The sequence below is a fragment of the Oncorhynchus mykiss genome, chromosome 3 (assembly GCF_013265735.2).
Source record: "Oncorhynchus mykiss isolate Arlee chromosome 3, USDA_OmykA_1.1, whole genome shotgun sequence".
NCBI lineage: Eukaryota > Metazoa > Chordata > Actinopteri > Salmoniformes > Salmonidae > Oncorhynchus > Oncorhynchus mykiss.
The window spans coordinates 53,349,606-53,375,951 of record NC_048567.1 but is presented as its reverse complement, the minus strand read 5'-3'; the positions used below and the strand labels follow the sequence as shown (position 1 = coordinate 53,375,951).

The 26,346-nt window shown below is 42.4% G+C and overlaps 1 protein-coding gene across 2 annotated transcripts in view; it reads right to left on the bottom strand.

Moving 5' to 3' along the window:
• Positions 1–277: 277 nt before the first annotated feature.
• Positions 278–26,346, bottom strand: part of LOC110520191 (ly6/PLAUR domain-containing protein 6) — a 28,019-nt gene continuing 1,950 nt past the window's right edge. Inside the window, exons 2-5 of one of the 2 annotated variants that reach the window (XM_021597340.2) lie at positions 8,710–8,883; positions 3,897–3,995; positions 3,023–3,153; positions 278–2,433 (exon numbers count right to left, since the gene is read on the bottom strand). In XM_021597340.2, coding sequence (XP_021453015.1) covers positions 2,260–2,433; positions 3,023–3,153; positions 3,897–3,995; positions 8,710–8,827 — 522 coding nt within the window. In that variant the 5' untranslated portion in view covers positions 8,828–8,883 and the 3' untranslated portion in view covers positions 278–2,259. Of the gene's footprint in view, positions 2,434–3,022; positions 3,154–3,896; positions 3,996–4,448; positions 5,969–8,709; positions 8,884–26,346 lie in introns of those variants that run through there. The other variant, XM_021597341.2, reaches the window with a different exon arrangement.

Below are 26,346 nucleotides of genomic sequence, written 5' to 3'. Positions count from 1 at the left end.
ACCTAAATAGTAATGGCATGCAGCAGCATTATATAAAATGTAACACCTATCAAATGATCCTGACAAAGGAATCACCCACTGATTCCTACTATGGTGAGAGCGAAGCATTCAACTGTTTATCTTCAGTGAAATAGCGTGCTGATTCTCTTGTCTGATAGTATAAACAAAAATGGGTATTCAGGCCTAGTTTGGTCAGACCATTGGTTGAATATGGTATCCAGCATCACAGTAGTATTTTTGAGTCACTCAAATAACACTTATCTCATACACCATTGGCTGTAGTGGTCATGCCTTCATCTTTAATATGAAGTTACAAAGTCCTTCACATCTATATATACAATTATGTACAAAGACATTGCATATACAAACAGAGATGATATTTACATAACGTCAATTGGCACAACATGACTAGATAAGATCATGCACAAGCACTTCTTCCATGAATTGTACAGCATTTATTTAAGGCAACATCTGGCATGATATGTTGGCATTCAGGTCACAGTACAAAAGTCCTGGCAAAATATTTAAAAGGGAAAATCTAGTATTGCCTGATTGGTTTAAAGGGACACAACATGTTTTAGCCCTTATGTTACCCCATAAAAAAACGAAATGTAATTTATAAAATGTTAACAGAGCAAACTACAGTAGGTAAAAAATGTTGCTTTCTGTAAATCATGCTTCACTGTTTTCCTTTTGCTGCTTGGCTGGAGTCCTACTGAACAGACAGTGTGGTAGGGAGGGAGGAGGGCAGACCTGGGTTCAGATACTATTTGAAATCTTTCAAATACTTTGATCGTTTGCTTTAGTCTGCCTGAAGTAATATATGAGCATGGTTTGCCATTTTGGGACTATTCTATTGGTCCATTGAGCCAAACGATGATTTAAAATAGTAAATGAACCCAGGTCTGGAGGGGGGAAGTGACCAGTCTCCTTTATGTCTCGGGCGGTCAGCCTAAATAAATCAGAAATCCTGGAGAACAATAACACTGTATTTGCTAACTCTGCATTTTTCCCGCCTGGACAGGCGACCACACCGCCAACAGAGAGTGATGGATGAGAAACATATCACAGAACAGAGCACAGTACAAACATCAGAGGGACATGTCACAAGAACGTACAAAAACATTAAAACACTTGTGAGAAAAAGTCTCCTGAAGAGCACGTAGTGTCAGTAATTAATTGTGTGCGCACAAAGCAAGTCATTTATTGTTGCCTCTCGCTAAAACTGAAATGACGAGACATAAAAACATGCTATTTGTCCTGCAGTTACAGCACAGCTTCCAAAGCCTAGGCCAAACAAAGTGCTGCACTGAGGTATGTGGGTAGCTGTATCATGTGGAAAGTCAGATTCATTTTTCATCATCAGTCAATTTTGAAGCTAAAATAGACCTGTAATTAACTTTTATCCTTTTTTTTTAGGTTTTGAGGAAATAGTCTTCCCACAACAGAAACACCAAAGGGTTAAGTGTTTGTTTGATAAGCGCCCGGCTCTCTTTCCATGTCGGTAAAAATACTTTCTGCATACTAGACGTAAAAGGACGCGCAGCGCCTATGTCACCTGTTCCTGCTGGAAAATAAAAGATGTAGTCTACACTTACATGCTATTATATAAACCTACCGGCGTAACGTTTCACACAGACATATTCACCTTCTAACAACAATGTTCCATAAAAAAATAAATACTATGTATATGTACATATGTGTCAAACATACAACATGGCGCGTGGACTCGCAAATGTGAAAATGTAAAAACATAAAAACGTTAAACCAGACAAATCCTCATAGAAGCTGAAGCTGTTCTTCAATTCTTCCTCATCGCTGGAACATGTTGAAACTCTTACAGTGTATAGCCTACTGTCGAATCCAAACATGCCACAACACATTTCAAGGTTTACAGTTTCCCCTCCTTCTGTCCCGGTGCAGAAGACTAGTAGGGGGAGAATTATGTCATTTCATACTTGGATGTTTATTATGTTTTATCCTTCAAGATTGACAGCCATATGGCCTGTGTTTTAGAAGCAGTATCAGTGTCAAGTTCTAAGTGCACATTTTATTGAAACCAAGCATAATGATGAAAGGGAATCAAAACTGGATTCCTTTTTAATTAAAAGGAAAATAAACTGTCAAAAACTGCAGTGAGTACTATTTCCATAGGGTGTAGATTGAATCGATTAACAGTTGGATCGGAATACATTAACAGTTGGGTCAGGCCTTCAATTGGTAAAGACAATTGTATATGTCAGTATCTCTCTCCACTTCTCAAACATAGCTGGAGATGAGGAGGGTGAGGAAAAGGAGGCAGTATATTAGTCTGTAGCTCTGTGGGATTCCTGTGGTGCCGCTGAGAGGTGAGGTGGTGGCGAACACGGCCTCCGTCTCATTCCAGGGGAGAGGAAGGTTACAGATATTGCCCTCACAGCACGCCGTACAAACCTAAAGGAGAAAAGTTGAAACGTTAGATACAACACTCGCTTGCGTCTTCTCTGGTCTCTCTCTGGTCTCTCTCTCTCCCTCCCTCTCTCTATGTCTCTCTCTCTCTTTCTCTCTCTCTCTCTCTGTGTGTCTCTCAATGGGGAATAATGCAGACTTCCGAGGTAGTGAAGACACACACCTTTCACCGGGGATTAGAATGACAGCCTACTGAGAGAGAGCAGTTTCAACCCTTCTCTTTATCTTATCTGGAGCGAGCACTTTGGAGGATCTCCGGATTAACTCAAAGCACAGTTAAGTGGTGGTGACTGGGACAGGGCCGTAATACAAAGCGCCATGTTCACGTTGCCTGACCCTGGCTCTGACCCCAGTCAAGATTTCACCATCACCATAGCCTGAGATCCAACCATAAACTTTACCCTGTTGGCGACAGTTTGGCCACAACACCATCTACCTCGGTCTATGTCATGACTGAAAAATTCCAAGTCAGAAAAATGCCATGCCCAAAGTCAACTAGAATAATTACGAACAGAGAAACCCTTGCCCCACGTCATGCCATTCTAACACTCTTCCTCTTGTTCCCACTCCTCACCTTGTTTCCTTCATTGTCTTCTTCAGAGCATCCAGTAGAGAGGCAGTCCTCCAGAGCCACACAACGCTTTGTCACGGAAACACTGTCCCCCTCCACGTCCATCTTGTGAAATGTATAACAATATCTGGTCTCTGTTGAGAATAAAGATAGTAAATAAGACATATTGACCTCTTGCTGTAGCTACCACATTTTGGTTAGCATGGACGGATATTGATTTAAGTTAGAATTGAGAGAAAAGCTGTACTTTTCTGCTCATAGGTCGTGGGGAAACACACTATAGGCTACCTACATCTGACCCTGTCCTGCATGGAATCCACTGCCATACGGTATCTGATATACTCCAAAGCTATACATGACAGTATGTCACTTTTACTATCAAACCCATAAAACCTGGAGGAAAGCCAATCATACCACGTCACAGAGAGCATTCCAGGGAGTTTTGTTCAAGTAGTGCATGTCTCTATCCAACGATCTATGAGGCTATTATTTATACAAAGAACGTGTATTTTTTTGGGCTAGGCCAAGAGTAACTTATTAGTCTTTAAGAGCGAGCTGTAAATCAGTCGGATAGACATCGAGCCAAGCTAACTCACTAGCTATTTATGAGCTAAACATGTCAACAGCAGGGTGGCATATACTTAATAATACACTGAGGCCTCCATTGAAGGAACAGAGCGGTAATTTACAACTTTGTGGCAGTACTCAAAGGAAAGAATGCCTAATTTAAATACAAAGTAAGAGTAGGTCCTATCTGAAAGCAGAAGGAGTAAAGAATTAACCTATTATTATTACTTAATGAGTAGGGCTTGAAATCATACTGTTGTTATCAACGGTGCTGAAAAGAAAATTGGTTTGCCCTAGTGGTTTGACTCACCTTGTGGGCAGTACAGGTCTGGCGCCCAGCGATTACACTCGTAGTTGTCAGGTGCCTCCTCACATGTGAAGCACTTGAACCCGCCTGGGAATGGAGTGGCTGTAGAAACATACACACACACTTATTCCACACACTGATTAAGAGTCATGCCCAGGGCACTGGGACATGCATAGCCAGTCACACAGCCATAGCCAACAAACACTTAGCCTAAGTGAACAGAAGTCCTGAAACATTGAATAAGATTAGCACGCTTATACTAAAAGCTGGGTTAATAATAGTATTAGTTTATGAAATCTGTCCAGAAAAAGATTGAACTTTTTGATAAATAAGTTTGGAATGCATGGAACGCGTTATTTTGGATTAGTTAAACAAAAATCACTCTTATAACATGGACTTTAGGGAGGGGAACTTGCACCAACATACTGTACATAGTTTATGACTAGTAGTAATCTATATCTCGCTCACACACACTTGTTCTGATAAAGACTTAAATTGCCAAATGCAGTTTACCCCATGCACTCTGTTAATTCAGTGAAACACTAAGACTAATACCATGCAGCTCAGTTGCTGCCTCCCTTCTCAATGCATTGTCCCCAGAGGATGGAAAATGTCCATGGTGGGCCATCTGTTGTGATCAAACGGACGAAGAAGCTGTTAGTCTTTCCAGTTTCACACCATTACATTAATCTGATTGGCCACTCCTCCACACCGTTCCCCAATGATAGCTGCAGGTCTGCAGGTCAGGCAAATTTCCTTCAGAACACAAAGCTTGTTGCCAATCACCATGGCTACGTCTCAAATGGCACCCTATTCCCTATACAGTGCACTATGTAGGCCATAGGACTCTGGTCAAAAGTTGTGCAGTATATCGGGAATAGGGTGCGATTTAGGACGCAGCCCATGATCCCGCCTTGCCTCGTCACTGCTAGCTAGATCATGACCCCTCCCTCCATCTCCCAGGATGTCTGGTTAGTTACCACTCCCTAGGAGCCCTCCCACACCCACACACAAAGACAGACGCACAACTACGCAAACACCCTGTCACATGCTCACATATGTACATAGACACGGACACATGCGCGTACACACGAACACACACACATATACACACACACACACACACAATCTACCAAATCCCCACGGGGACTAGAGGGGTGGCCTCGAGCTGACACGGATATCTCCTGCAGTATCCCGGAAAGCCGGCACGGTGTTAACCTGATCCCGGGAGTTCTGCCTCTCTGTGATGAAAGAGTCACAGATCTTAAGAGATTTTCTCTCTGGCTACACGGGGACCTGTTTCTGAGACGTGGGAGGGCTGACCTCTAACATGCCCGCTTCCTGGGGAGAGTTGGGGTTGTTTCAGACCCTAATCTGGGAGCTCATACCTAGCATATGCCCCTCTACAGAAGCCTATAGTGACCCAGTCTGTTTGTTGCACACAGTAAGTGGTCCTGCAGGGGGTCTGAAAAAGGGGAAAAGACTGTTGTACAGAGGCCATGTCGAGGCAACTTAGCTTATCTACTGACCTAACAAACTAGGAAAAAGGCCTGTAAGAGGACTTGAGATGTGGAGCAGCAATTTACCGGCTGTAATGTGACTTACATGACTTGTATTTATTTACCATTTGCCCTATACTGGCACGGGTGCACATTGAGTTAAGACAGGGAGGAAAGGTGGGAGAGAGAGAAGGGGGGAGAAGAGAGAGAACAAGTTGAGAGTACTATGTTATGGAAAGCAACCATTCCTGTGGCTCGGGAACATGATCTAATTGACACTGAGGACCAATTAGGGAGTGTCCACATTCTGCCCATGCCGGAACATTCTGTCTCGAGTCACAGGGACAGCCAGAGGACAGCAATCAATCAGTTACCCTCAGCTGAGTCTTGTTGGTCGTCACTGTCACGACTTGGCTCAGACCACTAGAATTCTAATTAAGATAACAGTCACTCTCTATAAGCATTCCTTTGGTTTATTGACAATGTGTTTCATTGTTTCAATCTGAACTGATTCAGGAAATATTGAATAAACGTTAATAAGATGTCTATGCCATTTGCAGTTGGTCTTACAGTTAAGGTGTAGTGTAGTGTCTCTATTGGGGGGGGGGGGGGGGGGGGGGGGCTGAGTGGAAATAGTGCTGGGCTAATGTGTGGATGAGACAAAAGAAGGCAGACGGCAGAAGGCAGTGACAACATGGGTGACTGTGGGGCGTCTGACTGTGCCGGGTAGCTATGCGTGGAGTCACATGACCCCATACCTCAGATCAAAGAGCCTGGTCTGGTGGTGGAGAGGGGAGGGAGCAGGCAGTTGCTGTGCCAGCTGTAGATCTGTCTGGTTTGGCTTGGGATCACAACCTCACTGGATATACACCCCTAACAGCTATTCCTGAGTAGCATAGCCTTTGACTGACTTTTTCATAACTCTTAAGGGTCAGTCAAAATTGGAATAGAGCAGTCTATTAAGGTTTGGGATAAGCCGCAGTTATGAGGGATGTAATAAGCCCCCTTTGGCTCATCTAACGAAATAGTCTCATCACAAGACAGTAAAAGTGTGTGTGTGTGTGAGTGTGCGTGTGTGAGAAAGAGAAAGAGAAAGGGAGAGACATAGAGAAAGAGAGCGAGAGAGAGACAGAGAGACAGAGGGGCCTCTCCTCCATTAGAGATGGCCTGTAATAACAGACTCAGTCTATTGACAGCTTTACAGGGGACTGAGGGGCTGAAGGTCTCCCCCTAGCCTAGTTTATAAGGCTTACACGTTCTCAGAGAGAAAGGGCTGGGCTACATGAATACATGGACGTGGCTTGGCCAGTTGATTAACAGTTAAAGCCGACAGCGGTGACTGACTGACCGTCTCAATTTTACAGTGGGGCAAAAAAGTATTTAGTCAGCCACCAATTGTGTAAGTTCTCCCACTTAAAAAGATGAGAGAGGCCTGTAATTTTCATCATATGTACACTTCAACTATGACAGACAAAATGAGAAAAAAAATCCAGAAAATCACAATGTAGGATTTTTAATGAATTTATTTGCAAATTATGGTGGAAAATAAGTATTTGGTCAATAACAAAAGTTTGTTTCAATACTTTGTTGTATACCCTTTGTTGGCAATGACAGCGATCAAACGTTTTCTGTCAGTCTTCACAAGGTTTTCACACCCTTTTGCTGGTATTTTGGCCCATTCCTCCATGCATATCTCCTCTAGATGTCCTCCTCTAGAACATCAGTGATGTTTTGGGGCTGTTGCTGGGCAACACGGACTTTCAACTCCCTCCAAAGATTTTGAGATTTTGAGGGGTTGAGATCTGGAGACTGGCTAGGCCACTCCAGGACCTTGAAATGCTTCTTACAAAGCCACTCCTTCGTTGCCCGGGCGGTGTGTTTGGGATCATTGTCATGCTGAAAGACCCAGCCACGTTTCATCTTCAATGCCCTTGCTGATGGAAGGAGGTTTTCACTCAAAATCTCACGATACATGGCCCCATTTATTCTTTCCTTTACACGGATCAGTCGTCCTGGTCCCTTTGCAGAAAAACAGCCCCAAAGCATGATGTTTCCACCCCCATGCTTCACAGTAGGTATGGTGTTCTTTGGATGCAACTCGGCATTCTTCGTCCTCCAAACACGACGAGTTGAGTTTTTACCAAAAAGTTATATTTTGGTTTCATCTGACCATATGACATTCTCCCAATCTTCTTCTGGATCCTCCAAATGCTCTCTAGCAAACTTCAGACGGGCCTGGACATGTACTGGCTTAAGCAGGGGGACACATCTGTGTTACTGATGGTAGGCTTTGTTACTTTGGTCCCAGCTCTCTGCAGGTCATTCACTAGGTCCCCCCGTGTGGTTCTGGGATTTTTGCTCACCGTTCTTGTGATCCTTTTGACCCCACAGGGTGAGATCTTGCGTGGAGCCCCAGATCGAGGGAGATGATCAGTGGTCTTGTATGTCTTCCATTTCCTAATAATTGCTCCCACAGTTGATTTCTTCAAACCAAGCTACTTACCTATTGCAGATTCAGTCTTCCCAGCCTGGTGCAGGTCTACAATTTTGTTTCTGGTGTCCTTTGACAGCTCTTTGGTCTTGGCCATAGTGGAGTTTGGAGTGTGACTGTTTGAGGTTGTGGACAGGTGTCTTTTATACTGATAACAAGTTCAAACAGGTGCAATTAATACAGGTAAAGAGTAGAGGACAGAGGAGCCTCTTAAAGAAGAAGTTACAGGTCTGCGAGAGCCAGAAATATTGTTTGTAGGTGACCAAATACTTATTTTCCACCATAATTTGCAAATAAATTCATAAAAAATCCTACAATGTGATTTTCAGGATTTTTTTTCTCATTTTCTCTGTCATAGTTGAAGTGCACCTGTGATGAAACTTTACAGGCCTCTCTCATCTTTTTAAGTGGGAGAACTTGCACAATTGGTGGCTGACTAAATACTTTTTTGCCCCACTGTATATCACCCAGTCACTGGGATAATAGCAGTCCGGTCACATCATTGACGATGTTAGCAGAAGTGGGATCTCTGAGTGCAATAACAGCTGCTGACTGATCTACAAGGCATCCAAATCGCATCAGACCAAACCCTGGGCATTTTCTTAGCTTGTCGGGAATAATTTAATACATTTCGTCCAACACAAACGCCAATTCCATGCAAGTCAGCTGCATTTTGGACATAGTGAATTAGCTCTGTAAATTACTTGTAACCTTTCACGCTATTAGTATTGGATGTCTAGAAGCATATCACTCTCATCTGGGAAATTGGGACACCATCACTCTATTAAATACTTTTGGTCATGAAATAATAAAGTCTGATTCTTACTTGAGGGATGGAGGTAGATGATGTCCTGTTCTGTAAAGTCCTTTGATTGGGCTGTTTTCAGCCAATCAGCGATGACCGTCAGCAGTAGGACCCAGGCCACTGCAGGCCAGGGTTCCATTGCTGGCCGCGGCTTCACACATGCAGGTCTCTGATTGGACAATCACACGAGGACACCTGCAGCGGAAAGAGAGCACACATTTAACCCAACTCTTAGTTATATTCCTTTTTTTAGCCAATGCGATAGCATGTTCCACTTTGCAAAATTTACTTTGTTTCATTTCAAAGAAGAAAAAAAAGCATATTTAAAAAAAAGAAATCGATTTGGATTTCTGATCAAAGCATCCTGACTGCCTATCCTAACTATATGGTACAGTGACCATGGGAGTCACCAGCCCTTTTGGAAAAGACAGAGGAAAACCCTGAAGCCCTGGACATCCTCCAATCAGCCACCAGACCAGAAACAACAGAGCAGTGTTCATCATTAGGGTTGCAGTGTTCATCATTAGGGTTGCATCCTAAATAGCACCCTATGTGGTGCACTACTTTTGACCCCGGTCAGGCAATGTTCCCATTTGGGACACAGCCTGCATCTATTATCCCCCAGTCAAACATCTCCTCATTAGATCAATGACACCAGTCAGTCTGCCAGGGACCAGACTCTCATGCATCATCAGCCCTCATGCTGTCTTGATTCTGGTCCAGCTCAGTCTTTATGCAGTGAGAAACCAGTAACAGAGTTAGGAATAAAAAAAACAGTTGGGATAGTAATAAACAGTTACTTCTGTGTGAAGCATCCAAATCAATAGAATAATTACATCCAAATGTATATGCTGGTGGTTTTACCTGCTCACAAAATGATTCTCGAACGGCTCTCAGCTCTAACTCTAATCATACTCTATCCTGGTTGCGTAGATTAAAAAAAGACTGTTCAATGTACAATGTCATATTGGACAAATCTACTATGTTTGAAGATCGACGAATACTTGAGGATTGAATGCCCAAATAAATGCTCTTCAACCATACATCTATCTGGTCCTCTCTAACTTGTCAGTGGAAGAGAGCGGGGAGTACTACTGTATTGTTTAGTCATAGCTGAAGGGGTTGATAAAAGGCTGTGTGTACCAATTAGGCCCTCGGACCTTTGTAATTCATGAGGAGAAAGACCGCTTTGGCATTGTTTACTATTTCTACAGTATACAGTGTATTCTTCATTGATGGGCTGTGGCTTGCTGGGGATGGTCTGTGTTGTGAATGCTGTTAAATTGAAGACCAGGAGAAGAGGCCAGGCTCCTCAGAAGACCAGGAGGGTAGCAGCCCAGCCTCCTGGGCAACAGAACAGCAGAGTCGAGAGTGGCTGCATGTCGGTGAGGAATGACTCAAAACTCAAACATGTAGTGCCTGTAAAGTGTTATGTTTCTAACTACGTAATGGATATTAGAGTCCATTTTCTTTCAATAATTTACATGTTCCTTTTTGACTGTTTTTGTCATTTTGTGTGGGAAGGGTGGGTGGAAACTGGAAAGGTGTGGTATTTTTGTTGTTTTATAAGTGTGTCTTGTTGTTTATGATATAAAAATTAAGAACATAATAAGTATATCTTCAATATATTATTATTATTTACTTATTGATTAGTTGAATTTATTATTTATAAGAATACATCATTTTTTTACCAATGTATCAATTTCTCCAGGGCTCTATAAGTGAAAAACATATGCAGTAAATGATAATAGGTATTTTCTGTTAACTCTGCTTTTACCACAAATAAAGAAACAGTCTTCACTGAAATGTTATTTATGATTTAATCAGAAGTTATTCAGGATCACTTATAGAATCACTGTGGCTGTCTGTCTTCAAAGCCTGAGGGATAGTGATGTTGGGTGACTGCCATTGGATTGATGTGTCACCATCACAACAAAGGAAATTACGCTTAGCCTACAGTTTCAGACTTAACAGTGACAAAACATAGGATTCCCTGGTAACATTAGAGGGGGAAGGGTGAAATGATTACATTAATATTGTACTCGTATGCCTTTAATGGAATGCCTGTGTCCTTGTGTGTCTGTGTGAGCAAGGTTGTTTTACCATTACGTGAGGATCTCCCTTGACAATCCACAGACAAGATTGCTTAACGGTCTGACCAATTCTCTCTGAAGAAATACCCAGTAACCCACAACATGTCCAATCCAGACAAACCAGCCTTACCCAGACACAATATTGTGACATTCATTCGGTTCAGGAATTCCTCCGCAGAAGGAGGCAGTGGTCTAGTCTAGTCTCACCACCAAGGCCCATGTTGTTGACCCACTTAGTGATTCTGGGTAGATGTTGACTTCTCTGAAAGTCTGAATAACCACAGTCACATTGGAGGAGAGTTCCAATACTCTTGTTTTCACCACAGAATGGTGAAATGGCCCTGACCTTCCAGAGAATGGTAGAATGGCCTGACTTCCATTCAGTGTCCTTTTCCTAGTCTCCCAAACAGGTCCGAGGTAGCCAGGGTAGATGGGGCCTCTGTCCCTTGGGAAATCCCATTCCAGAGCCTAGAGCACGGGACACAGCCTGAGAGCTGGGAGACAAGGCTCGTCCATCAACCCTGGGAGAAATGTAGGGGTTGGCTATCGTGTAATTGTGTTCTCCTCACCAGAGAAAGACCTTGGCCCATTCTGTCAGAGCGAGCTGACAGGGATATAGAAGAGTGCCTGGCCACGGGACAAGGGATAGCCCTGTGGTTGGTTGTTGTATTCTTTAAAGAAAAATTTGAGCCGTTTACACATTTGTCACATACACTTGACTCAAGCAATTTGTGTGGCACAACAAGACACAAAGAAGGGTGCAAATCAAACTGATTAAGGAATTGCATTTGAGTAAGATGTCTCACTCCTAAGATCAATGCAAGCAAGAAACGACAAAAATTCCTCCAAAGTTCACACTTAGTTCATTTTCATCTGGTAATATCTGACACCCCCAGTCAAACTGATACTTATTGGCATTAGAGGATTTACCTCTGAGCCTCACTAAGTAATTTTAGGATTAGCTCTCAAAGTCAGCTGACTCAAACTGATTAGTGTGAATGTACTCACAGTGCTCCATCAAACCAAATCAAATATTGCTCACAAATAGCAGCATCGCCTTGAGACTTTAAACTTTGAAGTCTCCTGTAAGCTATTTTTGTACGGACTGTTGCCTCTTAAATCCGCCCGGTGATGTCTTTAAAGGTCCAATGCAGCCATTTTTATCCTAATATCAAATCATTTCTGGGTAACAATTAAGTACCTTAATGTGATTGTTTTCAATTAAAATGGTCAAAAAGAAACAAAATAGCTTCTTAGCAAAGAGCAATTTCTCAAGCAAGAATTTTGCTAGCACTGTCTGAGTGGGGAGAGTGGGGAGAGAGAACTGAAAACTAGCTCTTATTGGCAGAGAGGTTTGGAACTTTCTTTCTTATTGGTCTATTAACTAATTCACCGCCCGGTGATGTCACCAGACAGGTCAACACTCCATCCCACCATAACAGGCTGGTCTTTTCAAACAGCTCTTACACTAAAAGGGGATTATCATAATTTTCACAATTTCACAGTATTATTCCAATCTCATAGTGTGGAAATATACATAAAACACACATTTTTGACTGCACTGTGCCTTTAAGGACAGGTGTACAAGGCCATTAGAGTTCTGTCACCCTGGGCTACCAGGGTGGTTGGGGAGTGATAAAGCACTTTAATGTATTTCACCAACCAGCAATATCTCAGACCACAGCCACACCACGACCTTTTACTCTGAATTTCCACACCTTCATTATCAAACAAAGCTGCTCTTCCATGTTTAGTGGTGATTGGGATTTGTGTTGTTTATGAACCTTGAGGCAGGTAGCTAAAGGTATTGTAACATGGGCCAAAGAAATCTAAAAGACTGAGCAAATAATCTTTATCTCAGGGTGTGGCTACACTGACACACTGTTGGATTTTCAGTGCACCAAATCAAAACAGCTTTCATTTTCTGGGCTCTGGCTCATACAGTAAGTACTGTGTGTATGCTTTCTCTTCTTTGCTGCACACTGCTGTTGAAGAGATAAACACAATTCTTACCATGTTAAGTCAGCTTCTTTTGTTAACTAATGACCCTGAGCAAATATTTTCAGTCACTATAGTCTGAGGTATTAACAGGGTACCTGATTTATGAAAACAATACAATTGTTTGGTGTGGGGATTGTTCTGTGATAGAATCGATAGGACAATGTTGTGATTGTGCTCCAGCTTTGCATATGAAATTAAGTAAACCCTCAGGGCATGATGAAACAATCTTAATACTCAATGTAAGTCTGCAACTTTAAGATTTGATTTGAATAGAATAAGCAATAAGTACAACACGTTGCAACAGAGCCATCATGACGAGAACGAGAGTGTTCAGTCAACTGATATAGACAAAGTACAGATATGTTTTTACTTTTCCTGTTGAAAAATGATATTCCACAAGTATAGATACAGTAAAGTACACTAATAGAGCAGAATAGGGTTTTCTAAGACACAATTGCAAAATTCAAGGGTTTGGCAAATCAAAGAGTTGTCTGATGGTTCACTCTGATGTCATCTGCCTCCCCCCTTGCTTGCTGGAACAATATAGGAGCAATAGAGGACAAAAGAGGAAAGCCCCCCCCCCCCCCCCCACTTGTGCCATGACATGAGGATACCTGAACCGCCTAATTGAGATGTGCCTTTTGTTAAGTAAATCAGGTGATAAATGAGGTGCTAGGGAGCTGGAGTGGATATGTAATGCTACACGACAAAACTCTAACATAGGTTGTCAAAGCTGTCAGGAAAAAAAGAGAATTCAAAAAATGTGCTGAATTTGCTGAACTGTGGAAATCGAGCCGGAACTTCACTCTTGACCTAATCTCTACAACCACACTCTCCCCTTAAGCAGCACACTAACCTGTGGATGACTGGAGTGAACCCTGTATGGTCATATGTTAAGGTAAAGTGCTTCAAGGTCCAGACCATAACATCCCATCCGGTTTGGCCATAATAATGCATCTAAAACACGTTGATGGCTGTGTTACAGTAACTGTAAATAGGATAACATGAACATTGGCAACGCCCCACTGCAAAGTGCAAAGGGAAATCACGAGGGGCTGGTCACGGTTAGGGGGATTGTTTTATTATAATTTGTTATATTCAAAACCTGAATCAGTGTCTCTCAACTTCTTTCAAGTACACTTGTTCATTATGGCTCTCATGTACACACATAATACTTGCAATTTCTACCTTCAATGTGATGCCAGGAAATCCACAACCACCAACACAAAACACAACATATGCCCAGAAGCTGTGCAGAGTCATGGCCCCTTGTAATGCTCTACCTTCTGACCCCCTGGACAAGGCGCTGTGGCACTCTGTAGCCACGGTGGACTGCATTGAGTTTCCTCCCAGAGATTGTTATCATGGCAAAAAGTCCACAGTGTATTCAGGGAGAGACCAAAAGAGAGAGGTGTACATATCAACCAGCAGGAACACTGACCCATTTCCTGTTTCCTTTTCCTGCTACTGTAACAGGTAGAGAGACAAATACATGAAACAGACGAATACATGAAGACTATTCTTGGATGGACCAAGAATGATAATCTGCAATGCTAGGATAACTTTGACAGGCCTGTAGTATAAAACACTGCACTAATGCAAAATGTATAAACAGGTAAAACGGGCATCTTTTACACAAATATTTTTAGACCATTTATTTAGAAAAAATCCACAATTCCAGGATTCACCAGTTTTGGAGTGTTCAGTAATTTATTAATTCCATTATTTTCACAGATGGAACCACTTTCTCAGTAGCACAATAAGTCCTTTGGGGGACTGTTGAACTGCTAAAACCAGCCGCAAAAACTATTGACTGATCACAGGGCTGATGAGGCAGATCAGATGAGTGCTTCTGATATTCACCAGATTAACCTCTGCCTCAACCTTTACTCTGGGGATTGCAAAATAATACCTTGTGTATGAATGGGGAGAAAGCTAAAGGACACAAACAGACAGGTATCCCATTGACATTGGGAGTGGGGACAACGGTCTTATTTCAACTCTGCAGGTGTCAACACAGAAGCTAAAGGACATCTTATTGGCCTTAATATCTCTGTGAGGATTCGTATTTAACATGCTAAGGTACCTCTATCTCTCTGTGAGGAGTCTACTATTACATGTTACACGCTAAGCCATGTGTCAGCAGGTGCCTCACTTGACTTTGGAGGAAACAAATTGACAAGGCTGACAGAAATGGAGGATGATCGAGAAAGAGTGCGACTGCTCCAAAATAGTTTATCTACAGACGTCAAACGGCTAATCGAATTACAAAGGAATCGCCTACAAAATCAGGGCCAAATTTAACACTAGCCAAAAAGTTCTCACAACCTGTGCCATGATTCAAGAAAATAGATTTCACATGACATTTCTCCCCATGTCTTCATCGGTGTTGGAATAAGCGCTTGGAATTTCTTTACAGTGACAGTTTCCTCTTTGATTCATGCATTAATAATGTGAGATAAGCATCAATCCTTGGTCCAGACAGAGTTCATAGAAAAACGTTAAAATGTTTCTCGTATTTTTTTTGTCATAAGACAATAATTAATGGGTGGATCAGAAAGGCAACCTTCCAATGCATGTCAACCTTTCAGTCAGGAAATGCTTGGAGTGGAACAACTTCAATCGTACCAGCCTCTCTAAACCTCTGCCAGGATGCCTGCCATAAGCTACACCTGTCGTCAAAGCCTTCATGCCTTTTGGCGCGCTGTGCAAATGGAAGCTATGGTCTTTTGTTTGTATTTAGAATCTTCTCTTTTGTTTAACAGGTCTGAAGGGAGGGCTGATAGACTGTTGTTTGGCAGTTGGCACAGCCATAGAGGTAATCACTGTTGAAGGAGAAGAGGAGGAACCTAGACAGAATCCATCGTTTCTCTTTTTCTAACACCACGTGACTGTTTCATTCTTTTGTTTGTCTCTCCTTACTTATTTGTCTGTGTAACATTTTTCACTCTCTCTTGCTATCAATTCCACAAGATGGGGAGTCTCACTCTGAGGTGACAGGTTAAATGGAAAAGCATCACTCCAGCCTTTAATGAATTTGAAAGTGGTCCCATTTTCCAAACCCCTCCCTTTCAGTTTGACAAAATAGCAGGTCGTGGCAACCGACCACTGATTCAGGATTGTGGCTTTAAATGCAAACGCAAAGGGTGTGTGTCTGGGTGTGCTTAAGTTTAATTAGCCAGGAAGTGCCTGTGTGTGTGTGCCTGCTGTGAGAGAGGTCAATGGGGTAGTAATGAAGAAAAGCAGCATTTAGTACTCTTAAGATCCCTTTCAGTGCCCCACATGGCCCCAGGTGAGTAATGAATAGCTCCACATGGTTGTGGATATCGGAGGAGGGAAAAATTATTACCATTCATAAACCTTATCCATCATACTGTACAACGGCACTGCTTCAACTGGATATTAGAGGAGGGAAAACGAACCCCATTCATCACACAACAACACTGCTTCAACTGGATATCGGAGGGGGGGAAAACGAACCCCATTCATCACACAACAACACTGCTTCAACTGGATATCGGACAGGGGAAAACGAACCCCATTCATCACACAACAACACTGCTTCAACTGGATATCGGAGGGGGGGAAAACGAACCCCATTCATCACACAACAACACTGCTTCAACTGGATATCGGACAGGGGAAAACGAACCCCATTCATCACACAACAACACTGCTTCAACTGGATATCGGAGGGGGGGAAAACGAACCCCATTCATCACACAACAACACTGCTTCAACTGGATATCGGACAGGGGAAAACGAACCCCATTCATCACACAACAACACTGCTTCAACTGGATTTCGGAGGGGGGGAAAACGAACCCCATTCATCACACAACAACACTGCTTCAACTGGATATCGGAGGGGGGGGGGAAACGAATCCCATTCATCACACAACAACACTGCTTAAACTGGATATCGGACGGGGAAAAACGAACCCCATTCATCACACAACAACACTGCTTCATCTGGATATCGGACGGGGGAAAACAAACCTTATTCATCACACAACACTGCTTCAAACCTCTCCACGTGTGACTCTCAACGAATCAAATACCTACTGGTTATCATCCTTTACCAAATTCTATAAAGTTGGTGACATATTATCCAGTCTAAAGAAAAGTTTGTGGTCATACGCACATCCTTAAAAACATAGGTGCTGGGCTAATAAAGAAGACTAGAAACAACAATATTATCCAGTCTTACCAATGTTTCATTTCATTACAGATGCACATAAATTAAGAACATAATTGGCTGCATGGTATATCTTGTTGTCTCGAGAGAGAGGATGACGCAAAGTCATCCCATCCCAATCTTCTTTCAGGTCAGTGCAAAAGTCAGACCTAATGTTCATATTACTCTATAGCCCAACCCAAAATGCTTGGGCCTGAGCCTCCTTGTGGGTGAGAGCAGCAGGAGTGTCTCTTGGAGAGGATGCCAGCAGGGTAAGGCAATCTGTGGCCCGCAACACAATCTCCTGGGCTGAGCAATGACCTGTGAATAATGGTTCCTCCCTTCTGAGAGGGAGAGAAATGCAAATCACCAGCAGTCTAGTGACTCTGAGAACTGGTCTGACCAGATTCAGAAAAAGAGGGAGGGAGAATTGGTTGGACAGGGGGGAAGAGAGGTAGGGAGGGGAGAGTGGTGAGCAGGGTTGGGTAGGTTATTATCTAAATGTTACCCGTTACAGTTACTAGTTACTGTCCAAAATTATAGTCAGTAATGTAATTTTTGCATTACCCAAACTCAATAACGTTAATAACTTTCAGTTACTTTTGGATTACATTCCCTTAAGAGGCATTAGAAGAATACAAAACTGATTCATCATACACATTTGGTGTGTCATCATAGTGGTCACTGACTTGTGGTCAGACTCAGGTGGAACAAATGTACACTTGCACCTTTTTTCAACACTGAATTGAATGTAATTGAAAAAAACTAAAGATGTCATAATGTATTTATTTTTTAAAAACATCCTTTCTGAATTTAAAAGTAATCCAATAAGTAATCATTTTGTTTTCAAAAGTACCAGTAATATGATTACAATATTTTTAGCTGGTAATGTAACTAATGTAAAAACAGTTTTTTTTATATATATATAAAATCATAGAGGTTCTTGCTGCAAGCTTTTCTTTCTGTGCTGCAGGCCTTTAACAGTTGTGCACATTTCAACAGCGTTGTACCTGGGTAGCAGAGTGGTATAAAATATTATACTAGCTATTATAAACTGGGTGGTTCGAGCCCTGAATGCTGATTGGCTGACAGCCGTGGTATATCACGTGTATGACAAAACAGTTATTTTTACGGATCTAATTACATTGGTAAACAGTTTATAATAGCAATAAAGCACCTCAGGGATTTGTGATATAGGACCAATATACCACGGCTAAGGGCTGTGTCCAGGCACTCCGCATGTGTTTGATTTTGAACAGCCCTTAGCCGTAGTTTATTGGACATATACCACACCCCCTCTGGCCTTATTGCTTAAATATAAAATAGAAAGCTACAGTATGCTACAGTAGGAGAGGTTTTTCGGAACTTGCCTGCACAACTGAAAAAAAGCTTGACAAATCTATACAGTATGCATACCTTTTGTCCCTTAACAAATCCAATTATGCCATTCTTTCAGGACGATTCAGAGAAACAAAGTAAAGCTGATTAAATGCAGGGCTGACAACCGCAGTCGAGACAAAGCCCAAGCCTCCCATTGATTCAAAAGTGCCAAAACAAAACGAGACAATGCTTCATCAACATGGACTGTCCACTCTTGTTATTTGCCATATGGCAGCAGCCAACGATGCCCCTGGCCTCTGGTAGTCTATCCCACAAAACCTGTGGTTACGTCTCAAATGGCACCCTATTCCCTATATAGTGAACTACTTTTGACCAGGGCCCACAGTGCACGGGTCAAAAGTAGTGCACTATGTAGAAAATAGGGTATCATGGGACTTGGGAGTCGGAGTCAAATCGGATCAGAATCACTGGCTGGCTAATTGAAATCCTACATGCGACCAGCACAACCCTAATCCAGCAGTTTTCTTTTGAAGTGCTCCAAGTCAGCTGTATAATTTTTTAATCCCCAATCTCGAAGGTTTGGCGCATACGAAGATCCAGAGGATTAACCATGTAGCTGGTACTCACGGGGGGAACAGGCTGCTGGCTACTGCCAGAAAATGCCATGGTCAGGAATAAAAGGGCGCCCACTGTACAATAATAAAGCAGTGGAATGTTGCCTGTGCAGATAAAACATGTATTGTACTTTGCCTTGGCCTTAACATGACACGGGATCTGGCTATTAGTCCATTTTGAGGTTGGTTTGGTTCGATTACTAAACAATAATCAGTTTTCGATTTCGGTTTTGATTATTTGGGTTGAATGTTGTAGCAAAACAGAATAAAACAATTAATAAAAGTCACATGATGGTAGTGACTGCCCATTACTGCTTATCACTTATTAACCATCATTTATTCACATTATTTTATTTTAATAAAATATTTCAGACGTTGTGTCTACTTCATTTGCTTCATTTGAGGATTGTATTACTTCATTCCATGTCATCATCTCGTCTCTGTAGAGCGGCTGCTTATGCCGTCTGACAAAATCACTATAGTTCTTCAAAGTTCTTGTAGTTCTTCAAAGTAAATAAGGCATACTTTTATGACTGCTGAACATCAACTATCAATCACTTAGATGTATTTTCAGGTAGAGATACAATGCGAAGCAACAGCTCCTCTCTATATTCCTTCACGATCACACATTCTTCTGTCTTTTCAGTAGCAGGCGTAAAAGAAACACAAGACTGGACAAGTAGATGCGCAATGGATTATGGTCATTGTAGTTAATTACCAGGCTTTATGCACTAAACTATGTGGAATATTGGCCTGTTAGAAACTAAAACTCCCTACTACATCACACAGCTCAGGCTGGATCTGATTTGTCTTTCGAGAAACTGTGCAATGTGTGCATTGAGCTCACAGAAGAAAAACGTACGAAATGGAATTCAAATAATTGAACCGATGTCAGTCAATTCGTTTTTAAATAAAAAAATTTACACTACCTCACTGCAGTCACACTTATGATAGACATAAACGACGGGATAGCGCAGATTTGCAGAGTAGTTTGAAATAATCTGGGACTGTAACAATATAACAGCAGGATGGAGAAGCTGGATCAAATGAAGACTCAATGGTCTGTATGCCTGAACAGTTACAGTCATTATAGCCCATGTTTATTTGTGTGGCGGTATTTGCCACTATATGCCATTCAATTGCTAGTGAGTAGGCTAGTCATTTACTTTAGATATAGGACACCACTCTATTTAAAGGAGCAGGGAACATTCAAATGTGTCCCAAAGTTATAGTCTTACTGCAAGGGATTGGTCCAAGTGCAATGTGATTAAAGCTTCATTTCCTTTCAACTTTATCCCATTAAAACGAATGCATTAAAGTATTTAGGCCTACATAAATCACATTAACTCAAACCCTGTCATGACATCATGTAACAAATACCAGGCGAGCAATTGTCATAATTACAGTGTAATTTTCCACATTTCAGAATAATTACCTTTCTCCCAACAGTCTGTGGTTTCTGGCCTGTAGCTGTAGTTTTTTTTCCTCAAACAAAGCTTTTTTAAAAAAAAGAAATTGCCTGCATTTATTCACAGCAAAACATGGCTTGTGTTGAGTCCAAATAAAAATAAATGTGGGTGTGCTTTAGTATTGAATTATGTCTTCGACATACACATAGCCTATAAATATGAATACAATAAATAAAAAATCATAAAGTGATCACCAAAAAAGCCTTTCATTTCAAAGCAAATATGAGCAGAATTAGGTTTATAGGAATGCCAACATTGAAACAGAAGTCGTCATAACACCTCACGTGGTACAGGGTGTTTGTGTACCGTAAACCACACAATGTAGGGTGGCTACCAAGCAAACAGGAAAAGCTCCCTGGGAGGTCAATACAACTCACAATGGAGTTCTCCATCTACTGTACAAACTGGACCACTTTAAGGATCACAATGAGACCTTCTCTCTCTCTCTCTCTCTCTCTCTCTCTCTCTCTCTACAGTTTACATGTACATGGGCCTTGCCTATCGATCAGTCAGTGAGACAGGCATCCATGTTTGCGTCCCAGTGTGATGTGATGTACAAGTGCTCCTATTCTACACATAATGCTTTAGCAGGGGGCTTAGGAGAGGCGCAGTCAGCCCGTCGCCCCCCTCCTCTGGGACATACCAGCTCTCCCACATTGTTTGGCTGGCCTGTGAAGGGGCTAAAGCCCCTGCATGAGAAACAGAGGGCGCAGTACACCAAATCTCTTTGAAGGGTGGCTAAGATGTGTGAAGTTTTTGATACGGGACCGGGTCCACGAGGAGAGGAGGGGTGACTGTGACTGAGGTATGACTGGGATCAGAGGGGCTGACGGGGGGATAATGCACCCTGTGACAGCTGCAAAGGGGTCAGACTCAGAGAGAGGGGCTGCAGGGGTGGATCTGATCCCCTTGTACTTGAGGGTGACATGAAGCCGTGGGTCCAGTTGAAAGGCAACATGGAAGCTAATTGGGATTTTGGAGGTGACTGTTTTCTTTTTTCTTCATTTTGTCTTAATAGAGGCACTAGGGACGGCACAAACCACCCTGGCTCAAGATTTTTCACACCACATACACAGAGAGGGCATGGACTGCTGACTTTAAAGGTTGAATTAGGTACCCCAGGAGAATGAAGAAATGTACAGCACTCCATTTAAGAATGAGTTCAACTATGAGAAGTTGGTTTTGATTGTCTACGTTTGAGCTTGATTGAACTGTAGAGACCAACAATGGTAAGACTGGGTCTGGTAGGAAGACTGGATAGAAGACAGGACCAGCATAAACAACCAGTCAACGGTCTATAAAAGACAGGAAGGCTGAACCTTCCCAACCAGAACTCAACAAGTCTCCGGTTCTCTGATTTACTCCCTAGCAAGCTGTTGAAAGTGACCGTGTACGTAGTTACAGGAGACCTTACATCGCTGATCTGACCAGTCTTATCTTACAGAGAACTCATTTCCCTCAGGAAATATGAGTGGTTTAGGACCACATTTTTGTCCTTTCTTCCCAACACCAAAGTCTGTCAAAAAGAAACCACACAATTAGACACAGTGCATAAAGCTTTAAATGCTCTGCTCTGTAAAGACCTGACTTCAAAGTCAGAATGACTGGCCGCTTCGTTTTGAAGACAACGACCATGTCACCTGAGGAAAATTGGACTGATCGATTCACAGTCAATTGAAGATGGGCTTAAGTTTAAGAGATTGAAATCCCCTAAAATCGGACCTTTGGTTTTTGGCAATACTGAGGTCATGGAAGGGAATTAGTATTTTACTCCAGAGATGCATAACTGTGATTATTGAAGTATATGTAGGTTTAGGAATTTATTAAACAGAATATAATACAGTCAATTGTTTATAGAAAGGAAATGAATGATAATCGTAATTATTTGATTTTACTGCCCTTTGTGTGGCAGAACATTTTTACAGTTACGTTGCAGAAGAAATAAAACATGGATTTTACTACTACAAAGCATGAATTATGCATAAGACACTATCCAATCACATTCATGGACTAAAAGTGCTGAACTTCAAAGAAAGATCATCAAAAGACATGATCTCAAGGGACGTGGTGAGTGTATCTCTGGTTGTAGATAGTAAAACCGTGCCCCTTTACGCTCTCGATCCACTCAAAGTGTTGAGCAGGGTGACGACGTTGCCTGCATACTAAAATAGAGGTTAACCAACCATAGCCCTAGCCTAGATGCTGTCTCTGTTCAGCTATTACATACCACTCCTCATTTACTAGAGACTGGCCTATCAATAATGAGTTCGAGGACATCAGAGGATTTCATCCTAATTATTTGGCAAATGACAGGAAGTGAAATGTTTGCTCAAAAGACTGGTAACCAGACTACCATAGCCACATAACATGGGAGGGACTACAGTATATATGTCACAATGTGTGAATCAAAGAAGGTGAATATGACAGTGGATTTTTCTACTTTCCTCAAGAAGCTCTGACTTATTTTGTAGGCTACATTAGAGTCTCAGATTTCCTTGGGGAAAACATTTAGTTCAAAGTGTTCCCCAAATGAAACATTTGGCCCTGTTCTCTTCTCTGCGTGTAGAAATCCTATTCTCCCTCTTTGCTTTCATCCGTATTTTTAGTCCTTGAAATCTCAGCCATGAGTGCTTCTTCTTCATATTTCACTGCAATTTAAATGCACTTTTTCTATCTACAGTCTTTGATTAGAAAATGAACAGCATGAAATCCAAACACAGAAAATGTACATCAATTGAAAATGTAGGATGTGTCACTCACAGTTGCAGCAGATTATGGTAATCAAGCACTTAACCCCAATATAACAGGACAGAAAAGAGACAGCAGGTTCACCCCAGGATGCAAGCTTCTTCCAGGCACACATTGGTGTGAGGGAGGCTAGAAGGAGGCAGTGTGGACGAAGTCGAATACATCTGATCACTAAACCATTGGGAAAGATACCAAGGGGTGATTAGAATCCAAATCAATCTGAAACTGAACTGAATTCTGCAAGGCCACACCCCTCTGCAGCCATGGAAAATCATTCCAGTAGTTTCCTACAGCCTACCGGGGAACATTGGGTTAACTGCCTTGTTCAGGGGCAGAACGACAGATTTTTACCTAGTCAGCTCAGGGATTCGATCCAGCAACCTTTCGGTTACTGGCCCAACGCTCTAACCACTGCCGCCCCAGGGACTATAAAAAGTTTGGGAACCACTACTCTAGGTTAGAAGGGTTTCTGACTTAGACAACTCAGTGGTGCAGTCACCGAACATAAAGGTCTGGTAGTAAAAGTCATCCATGCGTTTAAGCTTCCACAAACTTTGCTGAATAATTCACAGAGAGCAGCATTAGCAGTATGTCAGAGACAGGGATATACGGTAGCAAGAGGGAACCACATAACCTACAGTAACCTTTGTTTAACACATTTCCAGGCTACAATTATTGTCCTTGAAAAGACAATACTCAAATGTTATGTACTTGAAATTAACATTACAGTATACATAAGGGGCTCCCGAGTGGCGCAGAGGTCTAAGGCACTGCATCTCAGTGCTAGAGTTGTCACTACAGACCCCCTGGTTTGAATCCAGGCTGTGTCACAACCGGCTGCGATTGGGAGTCCCATAGGTTGGCACACAATTGGCCGAGCGTTGTCTGGGTTTGGTCGGTGTAGGCCATCATTGTAAATAAGAATTTGTTCTTAACTGACTTGCCTAGTTAAATAAAATAAAACTACATCATTTGGAATTGGCACAATAAGAAAAAAGCCCCTTTGAACACTATTAAACTAATTTGTGAATGATCTGGCTACGACGGGTGCCCTGGAGGAAAACTAACCCGGGCCTGGCCTAGCTATGGAGCAAGCCTTCTCACCTCTGACCCTGTCCCTGATCCATCCCTGATCCTATTGACAGCTTCTCCTCAGTGACACCCTGACTAGAGAGTGGAGAGAGTACCCCGCTACAGGCCCAGTCTCTGAGATACTGGAGACAGAAAGCCACTCTCTGCTGTGCAAAGGCTGGCTGAAGGGTTAATACTGGTTTAAACATCCCTATCATAGCTCAGAACTAGTCCACCACTGACCTCTGCTATGCTGTGACCCACTTGAACATCACGGTGATGACAAGCGTGCAATAGTGATTTGCGAGGGCAGCTGAGAAGTTCCTAAGTCTCCTTATAAAAATGTGGAGTATTTCCGTTTAATGTCTTTAACAGTGGGACAGAGAGGGAGAGAGAGAGGAGAGAGAAAAACAGAGTAGTCTAAAACAGGAAGAGATAGAGATCGACCCTTATATAAAATGTGGACATTAACCCCAAAAAGGATTTGTGACCAAGGAGTTCTCTTCATGAAGTGAAATACAAATATCAAAGGCCACATGTCTGTCAGTAAAAATCACAGGAAACATTTTCTCACAAAAAGCTCTTTCTTTATCTACATGCTCTGGTCTGGCATCCAGGTCTACACCGGGAAACAGGGGCGGCATGTTCCACAATGACTCCCTGTGTGTGTGTGTGTGCGTGCGCGTGTATGTAAGAGAGAGAGATGCAGCACTATCACCATTCTTCACCTGTTTTTTTTCCCAACAGCATTTTGCCACTGAGGGTAAATTACTGCAGGTAACTCAGATACTGTAAATGGTAGGGAGAGATAATTTACCACTGAGAAAACAGCCAACAGCACATTCTGGCAAGACCAACACAGAGTTGAGCGCACCTTGACAGGCCTTATTTGTCATGTGTTTGCATGCAAAAAGGGACGGGCCAAGGACCAAAAGGCACGTTACACAAGCCATCCATCAACCTAGTGGGGAGGCTCAGCATTAGGGCTGGCTGTACCAGTACATGACTGAGTGAGGGTACCCATTGCAGCTTATTACCATTCACCTCCACCATACCTGTATTATCCAGGTAACAACACCCCATACTCTGTCTGCACCTACCGAGGATAATGACCCATATACCTGCATCCTCTGTCTCCACATCCTTGTTATTACCCACATCTCAAATTATACCCTTGTGTCTCCCCATACCCCCATCTCCATCCCCACACCACTATGTCCCCTGCAGGTGTCCCTACCTACATCTGTCTTTGCCCAGCCGTAGAGCCACATCACTAGTACCGGTGGTGTCACTCAGGGTCATTGGACCAGCGGCAGTCACAGATCTGACCGGGAGCACTATCAATCACAACAACACATAATGGAATGTGTCCAAGCTAATGAGGAGGAACAGAGCGTTCCCCACCTGACATGATGACAGTACATTTCTCAACCTAGTCAGGGGATACCTCACTAATCCATCACACAACAGGGTCGATCGGGTTGTAGATCTATCCATCAATGACACAGACGTAGTGCAATGTTAATATACATTTTAATGATGGTGCATATATAAGCTGTAGGAGAGAGTGCATTAAACTGACCCAAAATGTAGATGTCCTGTGTGATAGATGGACTGTTAAACAAATCAGTCTGAAACATTTTGATCCTATAAGTCTTGCTAAATGTATTTATCCTAACATCACAGTAAGTAGTACACTGAATCTCATCATATATTTGACAATTGCATTCCTGAAAAGTACACACACAAAAAATGTATCAAGTTATTATGCTCTTTCAACACATTTGTGTTTCTCAGTCATGATTTAAAAATGAATATTAATCTCAATCCAGCGAGTGTTCCTCAGCTCCAGCAAGTGATTTCTGTTGAGAGCAAGGCCCATACATACAATCCCCCTGAAATGGGGCCCAGGGGACCCCATGCCTGTTCTTGCCACGCGTGGGCATCAGGCATCAGCCTCGTGCTGCAGAGAGCAGAGCAGCCCACAGAAACACACAGTTTTTGGGAAGACTAAATTCTTTCACCTCAAAAACTAATTTCTCATGCTCTATTGTTATGCTGATGTCCTCCTTACAAAAGCATGCATTGCCCCAACTCACACGCCGCACGATTATCAATGAGTCAGACTACAGATGGAGCGTCAC